We start from the raw sequence: 21,631 nt of genomic DNA on the forward strand, positions 1-21,631 counted from the left end.
TACTATACGGCGGAACGAATCTGACTTGAAGTCATGTAAGCACATTTATTTTTACTAATTGGAGAACAGGACACAAAAAAAATAAGAGGCACTAGACATATTAGGATCAAAAATCTGTTATCTTCTCATACAGGTCATTAAACACGACTCAGTTTTATACGATTTTGTCCGCGCCTTTTCCCCTCCTATCCCTACGTGTACATCTCGACCTTCTCTTCGTGAGCATCTCGGCAATCAGGAGTAAGAAAAAAGTTAATAATAAACCAAGAACACAACTGAATCGAAGTCCCACAATCTCGGTGGATACGACTCGCCCGACGCCGAATACTCTTCCCAAGCGTGAGGATGAGAAGCGAATGTGAATGCCTAAAGTCCAAGCCACATATGCCCATCATACAGCCTCCCCAAGATTACCTGGCAGACAGACTACTTCCCAACTTGAATACCTAAAACTTCCGTTTCGAAAACTGATGACAGAGGAGAGATGCATGGTATCAAAAGAAAGAGATTATGCCGAGAATCGCCCCCTATTCCTATGTTAAGCGTTTTTGTCCTTCAGTGATATTTCAATGGTTTGCTTGACGTATTTCATTGCCTGTTTCCTTGGCCTGTACCTTGCCGGCTCGGAGCAGGTCACCAATCCAGGTGAGCGCTTCGCTTGTAACAACGAGGCCAGCCGAGACAAGCGCCTTGCTAGATGTTACTAGGCCATCACCTCCAACCTTCTTATACTCGGAGTTATAGATGTCGAAGACATGGTCCTTGGTTTCCAGCCCTTTGCGGACGGGGAAGAAGAAGAGGTTTTTACCATCAGTCCACAGCTCGCCGGTCGGTTTCTTCAGGGCGGGAAGACGTTCGTCGATCTTGTTCAGGGCATCCTCGCCGATCTGGTCGGCCTTCTTAATGTAAGGAGAGACATATTGGTACGGCTTGGAAAAGTACGGAAACACCGGCTTAGCGAAGGCTTTGTAGGCAGTATCACCTAGCTCTATCGACTTCTGGCCGTAGGGGTTCCCTTTAATGAAGGCAATGCTGTCGTTGACCACCGGATATCCTCTGATGTGCTGCTCCGACGTTAGTTCCGGTCCTGTATAATGAGATTCAGATGGAAGCGCGGTAAGCTTACCGACAGAGTCGCGGATGATGGATGAACCTCGCCGTTGACTTGGGCAGCCATCGTTGGGCTAAGTCACCTAACTAGTAGGAGGACCTGAGTAGAGAGATAAAAATGTTGAGGAAGGGAAATAGATAAAAGGAGCTCAAGGGCGAGCGCGAGCGTAGGTAAGTTGTTGGGTCACAACGATGATTTGTTTAGGGATTTAGGGAGATAGAGGAGGGAGTGGAAGAAGGTGAAGGAAGCTCAATCGAGGCTTATTTGTTCGCTGGATCAAACGGGATAAGATTGGGTGGGATGAGATGAAATGATGTAAAGAAAGAGAAGGAGGGAAGTCGATCAAGGTTGAAGAAATCAGCGACTAATAACTTAAAAGATGAAGTCCGTTAAAAGGCAAAAAGGCAAAAATGCGGGATGAGACAGGCATAAGGCATTATATAGGCAGTCAGGTGAAATGGGGTGCTTTTAAAACAATAAATAGGTAGTCGAGCTTGACGATGTTCCGGCGCGAACATTTCTTTTTTAACATGTGCTTCCCTCCTTTGCCTTATTACACCACACGTAAGAATGCCTTGACTCTATTTGGTCCCAGTACAATCAGTTTTTACATAATGTACCTGGCGCCATTTTGTATATGTATTGTACATTGTACATTACATGGTTATCATACATACAGACATGGCAGAGTCGCATCACGCCTTTGTGTTGGGTACAGAATTGCCGCCATTCTTTAAGGTATCCATTATTGACGCATTCCGTGCCGTTGAACCAATGAAGTCACCAGCGCAGAACTCCTCTAGTGCCGCCGTGTTTCCAGCGGGTCCCTACCTCCTAAGCTATCGAGCTTCAGCAGCTAGGTAAGAGCAAGCAGGTAAGAGCAAGCTGTAAGCTTCGAATGCGGTACCTGAAGGCTTGCCGTAGATCCGCTGGCGGGTCAAGTACACGTCGGAGGGGCGATAACATGTGTCACAGGCAAAGATACAGTACATACTAATCCCGGTGAATTTACAGGGGGTAAAGAAAGAATTATGTAGGTATTTGTCTAGTACACGTAACGTAGGAGTACTCTGACAATCCCAAAGTTGCCCCGGTCCTACAGCCCAAACGCTAACCCAAGATGGTAAAGCCTACTGTCCGGATTTGCTCTAGCGCCCTTTAGGCTCAACTTTTAAAATAAAATAAAATAATTGATTTTTAATTGATTACTAATCAATTAAAGATTGATTATAGATTAATTCGAAATTAATTAATTTATTTTTTATTTTTTAAAAAAAATTCTAAGTACGACGGATTACACGGACCAGGTCACGTGCTGATAGGTAGATAGCAGATTAGATAACCAAATACGTGAAGCTATTCGCACTTCGCATTTCGCACCACACATACTTATCCTTACACACATGCAATCATTCGGCCCTGGCTAATTACCCCCTGTTTCGTGATTATTTCGTTAATGAATTTCTTATATTTTGACAACTGAATGAATTGAATTGAATCGTTAGATTAGTCTAATATGGGACCTTAAAATGTAACCAATCAAATCCAATAAAATAATTGTGGCCCGTATCTTACCATAATAAGTTAGCGTTTGGGCTGTAGGACCGGGGGAACTTTGGGATTGTCTGTAGACTCGTAACGTAGAGGAAGCCCCCATGGCCTATGGCCCCTCCAGCCTACCTAATCTTTACCCTTGTCATTTGGCATGTGAAAGATTCGGAACTTTTCTTTACCTCTCACCTCTACACCACAGGTATACACCACTACTATGTATGGTACAACATCTATCTACATATTCGCATTCGCAATCATTATCCTTGTTCCTATGTAGTGTATCTATCCGTCTTCTTCGGTTCGCCTATCTTAGATACGCACGCACGTTACGTACTCCGTTACATTCCTGTACCTTTTATCGTGAACCAGCTTAAGACATCAACTGCCTTATCCTTATAGGACTACATATTACACCGGTATGTAAGGATCTCGGAAAGGCACATCAAGATCTTATTAGCACCGTGCTCTCTCATTGAATGTCTGTTTTAAAAGGTTACGTGCCCCATCCAATCCGATCCGAGTCTCGATTTTAAGCATACCGGATGGGAATTACCTTCATATAAAATCGAGCCAAGACCGACCATATTTACATCAAGACGCCGTCATATGCAATACTTACCTTAAATACACCTTCTTACCGTGTAGCTAACCTAACCTAGTCTACCTTATGTAGGTATTGTGGGCAATTGGCTCGCAATTGATCCTTCGCTAGGTGAACTCGGCAAGGATAAGTCCACACTTCGGCGAATGGAAGCGTGGCGGCGGCACGCCTTGATTTCGAATGGGCCGGCAAGTCCCTCGTCTTGATCGGTCTAACTTAAATCTACTTCTGGCATATGAACTACGAGCTGCAGCATTTTATTACTAGCCAGACGTGTCTAAGCGCCGAGGTATTATTAACTCGCATCTAGCTTAAACTTCCCTTCTAAGACCTTGGACAAATTTCCGGAGGCGTGCCGTATCCATCGTCTTGCCGTATCCATCGTCTTAGGAGCCTTCGATGGTTTCCAAATATTATCAAGTCCAGATCCATCTATTACGCCGAGCAATACTCATACTATACCTATGTAGTATGTATCATAGTCAGGTAGCTATTCGCAAAACTTCAACAGCCTCGGTTCAAGACGATAGAATGATAATCAACCCATTCGCCACTTGTCGTCCGAACCACTATGTAAAACCGAGGAGCTTCATTTGCAAGCACCGCCGTACTCGTCGGGGGCTATCGGACGATCCAGGGGTTCTTTGATGGATACCGATGGAACCTGAAGGGTTGCGCGATTCCGATGCTGCATGATGATTCCCTTGTCTCTTTCACGAGATTCTCATTGTTAGTACATTATTGTTAGTATGATGCATTTACGGATCCGTACTATCTGTTGTACTTACATATATAAGCCCCACTTCAATTTATATCTCACGATCCGCCAGTTGACTTTCACATGTCAAAAAGCCCCCACGAGGCTACACACAATCAAACGAATTCGCGGTCGTACAGATAAAAAAAAATCGATATTTTCTTGTCATCCCGCGACGCCACGTTCCGCCAAAAAGGATGCCAAGAACGCGCGTCTATCTACCCATGCTCCTGGGACAGATTCAGCAGAAACGATCAATTACCTAGCAGCCTAGGTCCGAAGTATATCAACTCTCAAGCAATATGTTGTGTTCATGATTATTTTTCTCTGAAAATATTCGATAGATTCGATATTTCATGATATGTCTCTATTCGCGATATTTAGACTGTATGTACTAATTACCAACGAAATCGTTAACTATTAATTGTTTAGCAATCTCCTAAACCTGCTTATCAATTGCATCAGGACGGCTTTTGTCATGCCCGGTAGCAAACAATTGTCGGTAAATGTAGATTTAATTTAGAAAATCAAGATCGAGATGACCGGCCAAAAGCTCCGCATGTTAAAGCCGCATTGCCTAAAAGTCAAAATGGATGATGATATCAGCCTCAAGGCTATCTACTTGCAATTCAATTATCTATATCATACGTATTCCCTTGTCTATAGTAGAGAACCTCGATTTCTATTTGGATTTCCTCACTGGTCTAAAGCCGTGGAAGATTCAAGCCCGAGGATTACGGAGTCAACAAGACCGTCTGAATATGAGGACGGTCGGTTTTAATCATCGACGTCAGAGCTGGAGCATACTAACTACATACTCTAGCGCGAACCATATGGCCGGTAAACATAGACTAAACCTCCACCGAAATTTTAGAAAAAGTCTAGGTTAAAATATTAAAGCGTGATTAGTGATTTTTATAGTCCACCGCCATACGTTCAATTTTGACATAATATATCGATGAGTATCCAAATCATCTGAATATGAGAATGAGACTATATTATCCGCACGAAGCTTTTATTGTGAGGTTTCACAGCATCGACCCCTCACTACCTAGTTCATATTAGAAAAAGCCCAACTACGTGTATCCGTTCGCGTTCGATGTACGACAGAGTCGGTTGCTGACGCAAGATCGTGTTAGGTAACCTAAAGGCTTGTCCGTACCACTACTTTGGTTTTCATTCTGTTAGTAACAGGACTACCTAGGTAGCCACCAGGTCGAGATAGCTCAGCTGGAGAACCTATCTATACCAAAAGAGCGACATTTAGCCCCTGGAATAGACAGGCCCTTCACCACTACTGCAGGTAATTTGACATCCGGGGGCCGTTCTAACTTCCCTTGTCTTCCTCAGGTTTAAGTTACCTAAGAGAACAAGCGATTCCCTTATGCCAACATATATATGTCAGCTATTAAAGCCCAATTCGAGTCGCACAACATACGAACGTCGAAGCTCTCCGCATTCTGACTCGTCCCCGCTCATGCGTAGTACGTGGACCTCAGCGTGATGTCTACTACCTAGCATCATAGAGCATACGGTCTCTATGCCGGGTAAGCTAGATGTTTGCTATATCACATTAGCGAATTCGACTGCCCTAGTCGCCAAGGTTTTCGAGGTATTATATGTCGTCCAGTGGTCCTCAAGCTTGGAAATATCTCATTTATGACTCTTCCACTTCGTAACGAGTATGTAACCGCTGGTGGCCAGCTTGAACGGATATACTGATAGCAGTTGTCAATACTCTTGTCCTTGATACTCACCTTGTCCAGTAAAAATCAGAGAATGGAGTATTATGACTACTATAGTCAACTTTTTGCGAGGCGTAGAGATCGAGTATGAATATTTCGGTAGCATGCAGAATATTCTATTGCATAATATTAACTTCCCGATTAGAAGATAACGCAACGCGTCGGAACGGCACCTATACGACGATGGATATTATATTGATACGCGGGGTACAGGACATGATACCGGGAATGCCCGCTGCCGTGTATAACTTCGGTTTGGATAGTTGCATCGCAGGTGTCCATCCACGCAGTGCAGGATCGTTACTGATGAGGAATGCGGAGATGGCAGTCCGATGTGACGGGAATATGACGGCATATCGAAGGAGACACGAGAAGAGAAGCATCTAGAAAATCCTCCGAGTGAGTGGCTTGATATGTGGCCATTCCCCCATCCTGCGCCGAGTATACCTATCACTTATACATAGGTAAGCAGTTTTATAACCGCCCTCTCCATTCTGATGAAACAAACATGGTAGGATGCATGCGCCGTATGTTTCTCCGCCTGATCAATAGAATCTAATAACGGGGATTGTGCAATCGTGATCGTCGGCGCATAGGTGCTACCTTAACATTGACATACATAATCAGGATTACGAAATAGAACCGGGGAAGAAAACAGAATGCACTGCTGGAACTTATAATATATGCGAGGGTGTAGCTTAGGGGCTTCCATTTTCTAGCATCTCCGTGATCTTCTTCAAGTGTTATATAGGTAGGTATGCAGTTCCTCCCAAGAAAGGTGAAGATCGTATGTCGATCTAGATGATACTTCAGTTTCGGCTTCCGACGCTGAACTTTAATTGGACTTCAGGGGAGCCCTCCGCGCCACTGAGAAGCACAAGAATCGTCTGCAATGCATTTAACTGTTTTAAGAAGCTGTCGTGAACACGATAGGGGAGGGTGAACTCAACAAACTTACTACCGTGGCGGTGGTCAACCCCAACTCGAGTAACCACTCTATAATAGTTTTGTTAATTCTATCATACCTACTGCTCAGCGTAGATGTGCGTTTAACTCGCGCATTATCAGATCGCCTACAGCAGAGTCGCATCACAGCTGCTCCCAATTATATCAAGCCACATAAGACCCATCGTCGCCTTTTAGCCTGAGACAACGGGGCCAGGGTGCAGAGCACAGCATGAGATCGACATTAGCGAGATCGGGGTTAACGACGACGGCTAACCTACGCGTGCGTGCGTTCCTGACTTAGCCGAGTTGAAACTTATATATGTATATATGTAGGTATGTATGTATGTATGTATGTATGTATATCTAGGATGGCCCGCCGGTCGAAGCCTCGACTGCGACGGTAAAAATGCCACCTACGTAGGACCCCGACACACCGTCACGTCGCAATCCGTGGTATGCCCGGCATTCGAAAGGTTCGTCTGGATATACATACCATACTTAGGAAGCCTACCTAACCTATGCAACGCTTCTGCTTGTCGCGCACGCCACGCCGACAAGGGCCGGAATTAGAAGGACGCTTTGGAGCCGAGGGGCTAAGCTAAGCTACCGATCAAGATACTCGCTTGGGTATGTCGATGGCTGCGCAGGAAGGGAAGCAATCCGCGTTTGTTTGGATACTGGAACGGTGTAATACCACGGCGGCGTGAGGTTAAGAGAAACATGGGCTGTAATATATCTAGGTTAGGTAGTTAGTCAGATAGTTGCTTGAGTTTGCGTATTGCGGCGAGGTATTTTATATCACCGAATTTCGAATAAATTGGATTAAGTGTGGCTTGAATTAGATATGCTGTAGTATCAGTTATGGACCGTTAAAGATGTACAATTATTGAAAAGTATTGCCCTGATATGTAAATTCTTATTTTGGTGCGGTAATAGAGAACTCCCCATTTAGTATAGATGTTTTGTAAGAAGCATTCTCTTATTCCCTGTGTCACCATATGTATGCTGTGGTAGTAAGTTTTCCAATCTAATAACTCTACTTTAGGAGAGGGTAATGGTAGCCTCGAAGAATAAAATCTCAATTGAGTCTTTAGTTAAATCCTATAGAGCTCATTTAGTATTATATTAGAAAATAGCGTTTGTTGTCGTCTCTCAATAGTTTCTTCTAACATGCTAAATACTCATTAAAATAAAAACAGCGCGATAATGTAGTTAAACGCGTCACTTCAGGTCCTGTAAACACTATTAGTTTCCGTATGTAAAATATTTCACTCAAGGGACTATATATATAGTAAAGTCTGGGGTGGTGTTTTATGATAGAAAGCAGTAGCTAGTGAAGAGTCTACGAGTATCATGTATGAAGGCTCTTAGGTGTCTTAAGTGGATGATAGATAGGAGTGGAAGTAGTCCTTAGTTGAGGATAGGTAGTTTTAGTTACCCGGCTTCAGCTAGACGCACTCAATCGTTCCTCTGCTGTGTAAGCCCTTCCCTAAACCTCGAAAAATATATTCAGTCTTTCTGGTTAGAATTTCATCAAATTGTCTCATACCCCTTATTCATACTATACCCCTATTCTAAGCTCCTAGACGTTTTATTTGACATGAAGTGCGTGGCGTGGCCAATGTAGACCTTTCGCTATATGCTCTATACTAAGCTAAACTATTTACTCTAATGGACAATACCTTAATAAATATAAAATTCGGCATCTAGAGTGGACTATCAGGAGAAGAGGTAGACAGGGGTGCCGACTAACGAATTGACGGACTTGCAAAATTTACCCCTATCTTACAGCTACGCGTTGGTGTAGCGATTGCAATATCCCACAGGGAACGAAAGAGTACCAGGACAGGGACTTGAGTATGAAGCTTCTAGCAATTATTTCCAATTCGACATTTTATACTCTAATTCCCCTAATTAACCCCTCTCCAGTTTCTGTTTTCCTCTAACCAGCGCCAAATCTATACACATACGCCCTTTTAATTAAGCGTCCCCAGACAGCCAGCAACGAGATCCAACTCCCTTCCCAACTACGCCACAGTCAACACCGCCCTAAGATGGACATCCCCACGCTCCAGCTTATCAATCGCCTCCTTAACACCCTCCTCCGTCATAGGAAACGTCTCGGTAATCGGCCTAATATTATGCAGCGCCGCAAACGCAAGCATCTCCCGGTGGACATTCCTCGACGCGACGAGAGACCCTTGCACGCCGATGCCTTTGAATATCAGCGGCATGTACGGGATCTCGAGGTTCCCAGAGTCGACGGAGAGGGGGTATATGGCGGAGCCCGGAGCCATGATCGGCAGGATAAGTTCCCAGCTCGGTTGCGCGGACGTCGTGACTAGCAGCCGGTCGATCAGGGTCGATACCTCGAGCTTGTCCTTGTCTTTGATGGAGACGAACTCGTGGGCTCCGAGCTTCATGGCCTGGTCCTTTTTCCTGTCCGAGCCGGATAGAACGATGACGCGGTTTCCCATCTTGGCTGCAAATTGAATCGCTAAGTGGCCGAGGCCGCCTAGTCCAATGACTGCAATTGGTGGAGTTAGCAGCTGTATTCTTCAGGGTTGGATGATGTCCAAAACATATTGAAAAGGAGTAATAAACCCCGCCCGAAGAGACTTACCACCAACAGTCTCAGTAGGCCGCGTATTATAAGCCTGCAGAACGGCAAACACCGTAGCGCCAGCGCACTGCAGGGGAGCAGCATCGATATCACTCATGCCCTCCGGGATCTTATGCAGAAACGCCTCACGGACGACAGCGTGAGAAGCAAAGCTTCCTTGGTCGACCTTATCAGTACCATACAAAGCGCGATCGACGCAGTAAGTCTCGTTCCCCGTCAGACAGTTCCGGCAATTACCGCAGCTGTCGTGTTGATAACCGAAGCCCACGCGGTCACCTTTCTTCAGGTACTTGCTGTTCGGACCTACTGCCTCAACAATACCGACGCCTTCGTGCCCGAGGATAACGTCATCGTGTAACTGTGGCTTTTGTTAGTCATGGCATGCGTAAGATGTGTAAGTGTAGGTATGTTTCTACGAACCCTGTGAAGATCTGTTGAGATTTGTTAGCTACTATTGCTCGTACCTAGTACGTAAGATGAATAGGGGTAAAAGACTTACCAGTACCGCATAATCCAGACGCCGTGATCCTCATCAACACTTTATCACCAGTGAGGTTTTCTGGCTTGGTGGCAGAGCTCTTAGTGACTCCGTTTTTGGAGCCTTTGTAGACTGTGAAGGAAGTCATGATGGAAAGGGGGTAGGTTGTTTAAGGGGATTTTACTGCAAATTTATACGGTAGAAGGATAGTGATGTTAGGGTTGAGGTTGTTGAGATGATGATTGAGTTTATGCTCGAGATCTGGTGTTCTTTTATATGTACCTAGGTAGGTAGGCATGCATGTCAGCTATGTAGGTAGTAGGCCTCTGTGTCCCAGAGCTAGACCGCTGGTATGTAGCCAAGGACAAACACCGATTACAACAGGTATTGTTCATTTCTAATTCGGCGATAGGTGAGCTAATGACAAATGTATTATATCTTTCTATTTCTTTCCTTTATAATTATGCTTTGCTAATCTATTGATGTCATCGTATATTCAACCCTTTAAAGTTTGCGACAGGTTGTAATTCTCTTCCGGCTTCTCCTTTGGGACTCGGGATGCGAGGGGCTGATCGGGCTGATCGGGCTGATCTATTTCCAGCCTACCAGCTCTTACTAACACCCCGCAGCAATAGATAGGCAAGGTTGATCTTTACAACCTTATTGATCCTTCCCGAATCTCAAAGTAACCTGATGTCATATTTAACCATGTCTATATTGGATTCGTATATTTGGTTGCTTGACTAATCCATATGCATTGCTGTACTTTATTCATAGGTACGCGAGATGAGTGTCATGTAATTTATAATTGGCTATATAATTGGCTATATAATTGCTTTTGTCGAGAATTCCACCAACGCCTCATATATATAGTGTTAAAAGAGGAATAGATGAGCTAAACTAACATCCTTTCACAACCATATCATTCCATACGCCTGAAGCACCTTGCATCTCATATGATAGTCGAAAGGGGTTAAGGAAATACGGTAACAGGAGTAGCATCTTGAAATCCGAATGCCTCTATGCAGACATTACATTAAACTTACACTTGCTGTTACCCGTATATCCATTGGGCGCCGGGGTCGCCATTCATTGTTGGCCAGGACAATGTTCCGAAGTTCCCAAAATCCTGATTGTCGAAAGTGAAGGCCATGTCAATAGACCCAGCCAACATGCCCTGCATAGGTAAACCGGTCCCATCGTTATAACCCCAATCCCCAACCGCTGTTAGTGCTTCGGCGGGGTTACCGTCGGCGAGCGCCTCATCATTTGTAGCCTCCCAACTACTAGAACCTAAAGGCGTCTCGTCCGCCTTCTGCGGCGAATCTTGGTTCTCTTGTGTCTGCTTGATAAGGATATCGGCCTGTGCGATGACATCGCGCGTAATAGCAGCCGCACTGGCCGCACTTTTGATGCTCTTTTTCCAGATATCAAAGACACCTATGGCGAGGTCAACAGCGCTTCTTGCCTCTGGGGTTGTCGAACTTTGTGGATAGGCAATCACATAGCCGATGAGCGACATGGCAGCGTTCCACTGCCACTGGGATGCCTCATGCCAGCCGGTAAGGATAGACGTCGATGAGAGTACTTGATGCAGGATACGTGTCAGTGCTATGGCGTGGCGGGCGCAGTCTGCAGCGATTTTGTCGGCGGCTGGAGTAGGCCCTGCCGTTGGGGCAAAACGGACAAAGGGACGGAATAGGTTTATGCATAGGTTGTGATACATGAGTTCCAATAGAAGACGTTGCCGCTGGAGCCAGAGCGATGCGAACTGTTCGATCTCGAGAGGGGTGAAGTCGGTCGAAAAGGGAACACCATTTTCCCCGCGTTTAGTTTTAAGTGCATTGGGGACGCCTTTCACCCAATCCTCTATTCGGTCTATGTAAGGACCTAGAAACTCCGCGTGGGATTCGATGATCTTTGGATCATTCCGTGAAGCTTGGTCGTCGAAGATACTGGTGGTGCCGAGCTGTTTCTTGTAGAAGGCCGTATAAGTTATTCGGATCATCCGGAAGAGCTTAACGTTTTCGAGGTTGAAAGTTAGCCATGTAGCGTCCTCTCCGAGCGGAGCAAATACGGAGCCCGACAGCGTTGCGCATTCCCGGTCATCACCTGGTAAGCTGCAAGTGGTATCGGAGTGATCTAGTTGGAACGGACGCCCCAGTTTCATGCTGATCTTACTATCGAAGACATAGAGAGTCCACAACAAGCGCTTTCGCATTTCTTGCTCCCGCTTCGGCATATCGTCTGGCGGCTCTAGATGAAGGCCAAGCATATAAGCCGTCCGCACGGCCAGCGTGCAGGTGCTATCTGACATATTTGGGAAAGATGCAGAGCACAAATATACGGATGACAAGAGGTGGCACTGCAGTGTTAATATGGTAGGATTCTCTAATTCGTTGGTCAATAACCTCTGGCAGCGCTGATAATACCATCGACTACCAGCGATGATATCGTTGATGTCGTCCTCGAGGCCTGGCTGTAGCGCTGTGTTATATTGCATACATAAGGCAATGACTATGTCGACGAGCGCCGACGGCTTTCGCTCTCTGCCTGATGTTATCCATAAGGATTGGTAATGCTCCTTAAATGTACCCTCATCTAGAACTAGTAGTGAGGTGTGGAGAGATTGCCAGAAGAGACTTATAAAGTACTCTTCTTGTGTTGGAGTTAAATAACTTCCTGCGATGGCGGGATCTCCTGTCACTGTAGTAGTCGGCCGGCTACTCTGGTCTCTCGCAGAGGTTTGGCTTGTTCCATCGAATAGTTTCACTGGATCTGGTAGCATGCGATCGATAGGTCGGGCTTGTTGAAGAGAAGTATTCAAGAAGGTGTTCATGCGCCTAATAAAGTAGAATAACGATGAGGCACCATACCACGTTCCTTGCTGGGAGCGGGTGGTAGGAATATGTACTCCTTCCCTTGACTTTTTCCCCTCCGGACTATTTCCATGTTCCCCCGGAGAATCGAAGGCTTCGGGACCCTCGGAGCCAGAAGGCCCGGACGAGGCGAGACTCGATGGCGTTTGAGGCGTGTTAATGCCAGTGCCAGGCTTTATAGCCTTACGCTCGTTCTCAAGTTCCCGCTCTAATTCTCTCACCCGGTTTTCTAGACGCTCAATTTTCCGATAGGCATGAGGAAGAGTACGGACAGGTATCTCCCCTTGACTGCACTGGCCATTTCTCTTCCTGCAATTCGAGCACGGGAGATGATTATCACATTTAATACGGTGTACACGGCACCAATCACATGCCCGAGCTACTTGACTCCGCTTCTGTCGAGGTTTGGGGGGTTGCGGCTCCGGAGTTAGCGGAGCGCTCGATTCGGTAGCACCCGCTGCCGTTCCAACGAATGTGGTGAACATTGGCCTGTCAGATTGACTTTCAAAATAGGTATGTATGTTAAACTTAAGATGAAGACGCGAGAATTGAAACTGGTAGGTAGCACAACAGCAAGCAGCAAGGAACTAGGGGCGAATTTGAAAAGGCGAACTAAACAGGCGGGGACAAAAGAACGGAGAACGGAGAAGGGAGTTAGTTACATAGGTACTCACTCAGCAACCTAGCAGGCCAAGATCAATGGTAAGGCGGGTGCTACGTAATACCCTAGAACCTCTTAGATTACCTAATATAATATAAAAGGGGCTAATATTTAACCGCCATCACATCACAATGTTTGTTAATTTTAAAAATGTTTTAAATGTTTTATTTTATTAACTTTACGTTAATTATTAATTATTAATTAACAAGTAAAATTATATTAAAATGTATATTTTATAAATATTATTTATATTTAAATACATTAAATATTTAAAGTATAATTAAAACAAGTTTTAAATTTTAAATACTTTATGTATAAAAAAATATTACGGGATTTTTACGTGACGTTTTAAATTTAAACCATTTTTAAAAAATGTTAATTATAAAAGTTTAGGTTAAAAGTTTTACACATATTTTTACAAAAAATCACAATACGTAATTTAAATAAACTTATAACTTAATTTTATTAAAATAAAAAGTAAAAGTTTTTAATATATACTTTTTTTATTATATTAATTTCCATATAAATTAAAATTTATTTAAAATATTAATTTTTATACAATTATTTTAAAATAATAAAAAAATTAATTAACATTAAAATATATATTTAAACTTTTATTTTACACGTTTAAAATATTATAAAATAAAAAATTTAAAATATAATTAATTATTTACCGTTAATTTTTATACGTTTATTTTAATAAATTAAAAAACGTAATTACGTTATTAATAATTTTATATTTATAAATTATATTAAAAATAAAAAACGATTAAAAAAACTATTTAAAGTTAAAATAAAAGTTTAAAACGTTATTAACGCCGTTATTAAAAATAATATAATTAAAAAATAATTTTTATATAAAATTATTAATTTTATTAATAAATTTTAAAGTTTTAATACCGATAATTTATTTTAAAAGTTAATTTTAAAAACTTTAAAAATTAAAAAATTTTAATACGTTAAATTTACAACGAAATTAAATTTAAATAATAATTAAAAACTTATTAAATATAACTTTTATATATTTATAAAAAATTAAAATATAAACGATTTTTTTATTATAATATAAAATAATAAAACGTTTATTAAATTATTTAAAATTTATAACCGTTAATAAATTTAAAAACGGTTTTAAAAAATAAATCATTTTTACATTATTTAACGTTATTAAAAAAATTATATAAAGTTTATATTTTAAAGTTATTTTTCGTATTTTTAAAAAAAAACTTTATTATTATTAATTAAAACAAATAACTGTTATAATAAAACAATATAAACAAATAATAAAAAAATATAATAATAAAGTTAAATTTAAAATTTAATTTTTTTAAAACTTTAAAATAATTTTAAAGTACTTTAAACGTATCGATTTAAATTAAAACAAAAAAAGTTATAAATTTATTTAAAAATTTATTACCGTAAAAAACGCATAAACACATAACAGTAAAACTAATGGAATAAATTAAATATATTATTAAAAAAAAGTTTTTAAACTTTTTTATATATTATTTATATAATATATTTAAAAAAAAACACTTTAATATTTAAATTTTAACATAAAAAAATAATATTTTTTTATATATATTATCGTAATATAAAAAAAAAAAATTAAATTAAATATTTAAACTTTAATATAACCGTTTAATTTATTTAATTTATTAATAATTAAGTTTTTATAATTAAAATTATAAGCATATCATTACGTAAAGATAGTCACGTGGCAACACGTGATTATTCCTTACACAAAAGGCAATTTTTTTTAAATAACACCCATACACACAATTCGTAATTAAATATAACATCAATTAATTAATATAATAACAGTCATCGTGATAACCTCATTTCGTATTGTTTTTTTTCCTTTCCTTTTTTATTCGTTACGTTATTCCTTTCTATTACCTAATCCGTACGGATACCTTGTTTTACTTACAAAAATTAAAATTAATAATTTAAAAAAATAAAACGTTAACTTTTTATAAATAAATTAAAATAATTTAAAAAAAATCGTAATAATTTTATTCATTAAAAAATCTTTAACATTACGTTAATAAAATTTATAAAAATGTTATTTAAATAATTTATTTAAATAATAATAATAATTATTTTAAAAAAACGTAACTTTTTTACAAGTTAAAAAAAAAACTAAAAAAATTTATAAAAAAATTATTTAAAAATATTTAAATAAAACAATTAAATAATTTTAAATTTATTATAAAATAAAATTTACGTATATTAAAAAAGATTATAAACGTATAATTTAATAATAATAAAATAATCGATAATAATAAAATTAATAATATATAAATAAATTATAATATTAATATAAATTAAAATGTTTTATATAATTTAATTTAATAATTAAAGAATTATTATTACTGTAATTTATATGGAGTTAATTTTATTATTAATATTTCATTTTATAACCTTTTATTTTAAAAAAATGGATATTGTACGTTGTTAGGATTAACACTGTGATAAAGGTTTAAACATGTGCAAGACTTTTGGCCCGGACCTTTGTACCTAACCTATACCTACATGCGTCGATTAGGCCCTGATTGCAATCAATATCAGGCTGAATCAGTAGACTCGATATTACTCGAGCGAAAATATACGACGCTCTGATTCTCTCTCTATATCATATATATCATATATATCATATATATCATAACAAGCACGCGAGTTCTGACTTTATTTGACTATACTGTGTAGTTAAAGACACGAGATTTTCTGCTATTGCCGATGCAGCTAATATATTTTTCTTTTCCTGTAAACTTAGGTACATATTTATAAGAAGATAAACTAACTAATATATGAGTGAATTCGGACATGACAAAAATGGTTACGTTGTACAGCTTTGAGTTGAAATATAAGCGACAAACATCAGTCCAGCGCTTGGAACTTTCTGATGCAGTCGTTCTGCATTTTCGATATTACAACAAAAGAGCCATGAAGCCGTCGCATATGCCGATACCTCATATCACATATCATAAAGAAACTCCTCCGAAGTGCCACCTACCTACCAACCCCGGCCGCGAGGCTGGATCCTCCGCATTACCTCTATAATATACATCTATATGCTGTCCATAACACCATCTAGTTCTATCCTCTACAAGCCAATGGATTTTTTAGAACTCAATGCTCGCTTGCTTATTTAAATCAATTTTTCCCCATGCTCGAACGCCCAAACTGGAAACTTAGGAACGCAAAACGGCAAATGTCGCACAGTTTCAGAGGGTCCATAAACCACTCCGGCGTTTCCCTAGCGGGTAGACGATGAGTGCGCTTAGGAAAAGGCCGACAGTAATACCGATAGCAATTTGGATCATCGATGCGGCGACGTTGAACACTATCGTATCAAGGGGCTGGCCTTGTTGAATCGTGACCTAGTTAGGGTGTTAGCCGACAATTCAAAAAGGCGGTTAAGGATGTACGCTAATACTTACAGTACTGGTGCCGTTAATGACTCCCGTAGCATTGTTTAGTTCATTTGCTGTGCTCAACCCGCTCAAAAGGCTTCCCGTCGCTGCCAAGCCACTGGGTACCTGTACGAAGATAGCGGGCAAAAGAGCGGCAGCCGCCACGCCATGTCTTAGCCTTGAATATAGGTTCGCAAGGACGCCGACAGTGAAGGCCCCTAATGTGTTGGCTATTTGTGGGCTGGCCGCAAATTTGGGGCTGCTGAAGAAGTTCACAATGTATCCGGCAAAAGCAATAACAACCATAACAGGCATCTGCTTCCATTTTGCCTGATTGACGAAGGCAAGACACAAAGTAAAGATTGGTACAAAGAAAAACCGGTAGTAAGTAGGTATAGGGTTTGGACAGGTTGTTGCCGAAGTGGCATTAGGATCCATCAAACCGTAAAGTGCGGTTCCAACAGTGATGCCAAAACCGAGGAACAGCGAGTATATAATGGCATAGACCATACGGATAGATCCAGGTACCAAAGCGCGGGATTGAAGCTCAAGAGCAGAGCACACTATAAAAGTCTGTTAGTGATTATAAGCCCAGAACGATACCGAAGTTATGTACTTACAGACAAACCATCCAGGGAGAATTAATGCGATAGAACTCTGGGCCAAGGATGAGAAACAAAATAGCGTCCCGCCCGCGATACTGCCAAATGCTCTACTCAGGAAACTGGTTAATACAGCGGCAGTGATCTCGAAGACATTATTGTAAAGATCGGACCGAGGCGCGACGATAATCTGTAGAGTACCAACAAGACATCCCAGGAAGAAGCAGATCGGGAGGTCGATCAACTGCCCTTCAAAGGCAAACGGCGCAACTGACGCACTTGCTAGCCCGAATACTAGGACTCTTAGCCACGGATGAAACTTATCCTTGGTCTCCATAACCGTCGTTAGGGATTCGATAGCCTCTTCGAGGTCAATCTTGTCGTGGAGAACCAGCTTGTATATCTCATGAACATCCCTGAGTTTTCCGAGATCGATCCCCTGATTAGTGCGGACGATTTTCACCTCGGTGGTATGTGTCGAGCGGTCATCAAAGGAAATGATCATACAGCCGGGCAGGTAAAGGAACTGGCCATCGATCTCAAGCACCCTAGCTGTCATCCGCAGATACTCCTCGAGACGGTGAGTCGGGGCTCCATAGAGCATAAGCGCTTTACACATCTTAATGATATACTTTTGCCGAGTTAGTGTCTCCGCAATGTGCATCGTGATACGAATCTCGTCTTCCATCCGTGGTCGACCGAAACTCAATATTCGTCCGCTCGGGCTGCGCCGGTGTTTGGGTCGTTTTGGCTTTGTTGTGTTGGTGCTATTCGCCCCTGGTCCAGCACTAGCGAGACGCGCAGATGCTTCGACCAGGTTGGCCAGAGTATCTTGCGAACGATTCTTTTCATACCATTTCCGCCGGTTAGGTGTTGTAGCACCAGAAGAACCCGGCGTGGTAAATTCACTACCATGCTCGGACTTCCGGCTAGGTGTATAATTAAGAGAAAGACCGGAATCAGCAGGCTTATACAGCTTCAAAAGATTTGACAGGACACTGGAGCGGTATTCGGTCGGCGGCGTCACGTATAGCTCATGTTTCGGTCCGTCGATGGGCGTAATTTGACCGGAGCTCAAGGCGGTACTGGTAGTTGCTGTCTGATACACTCCATTATTATGCCTTCGCGTGTGCGATCGGACAAGATTATATGCTTCCTTTTTCACGGACCGTTGCTCTTCGGAGGCACTCTTGTGTGCGGCGTCACCACCGGCGATATCTGTGGCATTCATGGGATAGTCCTCCAGAGCTACACCGGGAAATCCTGGGAGCATATCACCAACACCACCGCTATTCACCGTTTCGGCATCCGAGTCCAGAGAGGTTCTCGTCGACCCCGGGGCAGATCGCGAGCCTAGTAGGGTTGCGGCAATCTGCTGGGCACGCTCCTGTGCTGCGTGGGCCGACATCACTTTCTCGGAAGCAGGATCATCGTCATCGATAGACTCGGGAATACTAGTCACCGAGTTATAGGAATTCCCACGCAAGACAGAAGGCCTAGGCCGCGGAGGTAGCGATAAAACATCATTGCGTGATTGTGTCGCCGCGAGACCAGATAAATCAAAGAAAGATGGTGGCTCGACTCCGGCGACACTATTGAAGCGTACTCGGCCTTTCTCTTTTCTCGTTCCGGCGCTGAGGGCATTGATGGCATTTATGGCAGTGAGGTCGGGCGATGCTGGACTCTGAGGCTCCTCGGTGGGAGGAGTCGAGGTCGCACTGGCATCATTGCGAGGTGTCCCGGGGTCTTTGTCCATGCCGAGAGGATTAGTGGCTCTGAAACGTAAAAAAAAACTAACGAGGGACCAGGCGTAGAACGAAAGTAAACAAAATTTAATCAGACAATGCAAAACGTTATTCGGTGAGTGTTGCGAAGGAACACGGTGGATGGGTCCTAGCGAAACTCTACGTTTTATTTAGGGCGAAGGTATGGCGAAGCGAAGGAGACGAGTACGGGATTGAGCTAAGGTTGGTTGGTTTATGTTTAGTAAAGTTAGAATAGGGTTGGTAAATTCGAGTTATCCGATGCAATGCCCTGGCTGTACAATCGGTACAATCGGAAAAGTCCTATACACAATGGGTTGAAGAGAAGCGAACGATGAAGTATGATCAAAGGACAAGTCGAACCATTATTAGGAGGTTAGGTTACGACAAAAGGGTTCGCAATGTCCAAGACGTCTCTCTACGCTGAACAAAGCGAAGGCACGAACGAGAAGGGTGGTCCAGAATTTAATAAACTGGGGACAAGCTCCAGACTCGATACAGATCTTCAAGCTCGGGGGTGGCTCGTTGCTCAAACTAGTGTCGTGACGCGCAACATGAATGTAATGCGTAGTGTGTATTGTGTATTACACAATGCGGTAATGTACAATTCAAGATATATACGGGTGTATATACCGATGCGGATATGTCCACATCAGTGCAAAATTCACAAATCGTAAATGGTGCAAATGGCGACAACCGGGTGGGCCACACCTAACATAGATACACACCCAACATCAAACCAGACAAGGAGGGATGAAGGGTGAAGGATGATAACGGGCCGATATAAAAATGCTCGCTATTTAGCAGAGTTGGATTATCATGCCGCTTGGGATTGGACGTTGACAGAACTACCGGCAGGCGAGGTTCATATGGATAACGTTCAATGAACAACGAGCAGAACAAGGTTCTCATGAAGTGCGACCCTTCGGTGGCCAGCTAGAACAGCCAGGCCAGCCAAGGAGTCTGAAGGGCGACACCCCCCCTTCCATTTTCCTTATCTCGTTGGGGGGAGCGGGACTCCACCGTCCTTCTGTCCACCGTTCGAAGCGGGTTAGAAGGGGGAAGAGGAAAATTTAGAAAAAAAGAAGGACCTGGCGATTATGGGCGATCCAGACCTCAATCGAGACTCGAGAGGGACCCAATGTCTGGTTGGGTGGAGCGGCAAGGAATACTAATGGCTCGTAATGTTGTGTCCTGACGTTGACGTTGGTACCGTATGTAGAACGAAGCAGGTAAAAAAAAGTACGGTATAAAGTGGGACAGATGATGCTGTAAGAACTGAAATGCACGGATTGTTGTGTTTCCCAGCTTCCATGCATTTACCATTTACCATTTCCATTTATCAATCATCTTGTCATCTTGGACATCTTAGCTGCGATGTGGATCAGTGGATCATGTCTGCTTCCCTTTTAGAGTGGCCAAGGATGAGCTCTGTCCAGCATCTTTATAATTCTACAGACGGATTGGCCGATCCATTCCTTGGCTCCTGTACGTATATATTAAGAATAGACAACCTCCCGGTAGTGAAACAGGGCACGGCAGAGCCGCAGGGGCAGTATTCTGCAGAAGCGCTGCAGAGAAGGTGCAGAGGTGCAGAGGTGCAGAGGTGCAGAGGTGCAGAGGTGCGGAGGGGAGGGGGAATTTGGATATTTGTTGTAAATTTCAACATGCGCAGGATGGTGCTTCAAATGCCGTTTTAGATGATTGGAGCGGTTCGTGATTCGTGGGAACCACCACAAAAGCCATAATGGGAAATGTCAAGGAGAAAAAAAAAGTTTATGACGCCTGCGGCTGTCAACGGCTCCAGCGGGACGAGGTTTTTACATTGCTACCTTAACCCGCCTGCCAAGTCCGATTTCGTGCCTTCCTTTCTACAGGTAGGTACCTTCTATCCGCTCTATGAATTGATGGTTGCGCTTAACGAAGTTTTGGGGGTTTTTTTTTTCTTCTTCTCCTTCTTCTTCCTTCCTTCTCTTTTCTTTAATTTTCCACGCTAGCTAGCCGTAGCTGCCATAGCTGCCATAGCTGCCATAGCTACCAGGACTAAAAGGGCCGGAATACTACATCAGGATTAGTGTTATATTAGTGCTGATCACTCTCAAAGAGCGTACATATGGGATCCATTTCTTTTGTAAACCCGCTCTTGACTACATATATCCATATATATATACATTATAATGTAGCATTTTAGTATCTGTATCTCCAGCTGATCGCTGATAAGGATACATCGTTTGCTTATATAGCGTCAATCGGCGCTCGATGATATCACATCGAGAATTCATTCCAACCAATTCCCTCCCTCAACCCCCTCAACTACCTCAACCTACCATCTACTGCACCGCCCCCTCCCTATTCGTATTCCGTGATCGTAACTCATACATCATACTTTACGTACCTACATATATACAACATACTTTACATAGCCGGTTAAGCACACGCAAGAAATTGATCTCCCCTCCGTGTGGTTGTATACAGCTTCCTCGATCCTACGGA

The 21,631-nt window shown here is 42.4% G+C and overlaps 4 protein-coding genes across 4 annotated transcripts; all 4 read right to left on the minus strand.

The window, feature by feature from the left end:
• Positions 1–480: 480 nt before the first annotated feature.
• Positions 481–1,394, minus strand: F4817DRAFT_11263 (uncharacterized protein). Its single transcript, XM_049297497.1, has 2 exons — positions 1,127–1,394; positions 481–1,064 (listed from the first exon to the last, which is right to left on the minus strand). Exons 1-2 carry the CDS (start codon positions 1,175–1,177, stop codon positions 567–569), a joined length of 549 nt encoding a protein of 182 aa, XP_049164076.1. The 5' UTR covers positions 1,178–1,394; the 3' UTR covers positions 481–566.
• Positions 1,395–8,486: 7,092 nt separating this feature from the next.
• On the minus strand, positions 8,487–10,298 carry F4817DRAFT_323008 (GroES-like protein). The gene is made up of 4 exons (XM_049301471.1): positions 9,839–10,298; positions 9,760–9,770; positions 9,340–9,697; positions 8,487–9,243 (listed from the first exon to the last, which is right to left on the minus strand). The coding sequence occupies exons 1-4, from the start codon at positions 9,963–9,965 to the stop codon at positions 8,744–8,746; spliced, it is 996 nt and encodes a 331-aa protein (XP_049164077.1). The 5' UTR covers positions 9,966–10,298; the 3' UTR covers positions 8,487–8,743.
• Positions 10,299–10,541: 243 nt separating this feature from the next.
• F4817DRAFT_323009 (fungal-specific transcription factor domain-containing protein) lies at positions 10,542–13,409 on the minus strand. Its single transcript, XM_049301472.1, has one exon. It carries the CDS (start codon positions 13,179–13,181, stop codon positions 10,872–10,874), a length of 2,310 nt encoding a protein of 769 aa, XP_049164078.1. The 5' UTR covers positions 13,182–13,409; the 3' UTR covers positions 10,542–10,871.
• Positions 13,410–16,502: 3,093 nt separating this feature from the next.
• F4817DRAFT_11373 (DUF1212-domain-containing protein) lies at positions 16,503–19,335 on the minus strand. Its single transcript, XM_049297512.1, has 3 exons — positions 17,394–19,335; positions 16,801–17,336; positions 16,503–16,740 (listed from the first exon to the last, which is right to left on the minus strand). Exons 1-3 carry the CDS (start codon positions 19,129–19,131, stop codon positions 16,585–16,587), a joined length of 2,430 nt encoding a protein of 809 aa, XP_049164079.1. The 5' UTR covers positions 19,132–19,335; the 3' UTR covers positions 16,503–16,584.
• Positions 19,336–21,631: the final 2,296 nt, after the last annotated feature.

Source organism: Daldinia loculata (assembly GCF_022478755.1).
Source record: "Daldinia loculata strain CBS 113971 unplaced genomic scaffold F4817scaffold_1, whole genome shotgun sequence".
Lineage (NCBI taxonomy): Eukaryota > Fungi > Ascomycota > Sordariomycetes > Xylariales > Hypoxylaceae > Daldinia > Daldinia loculata.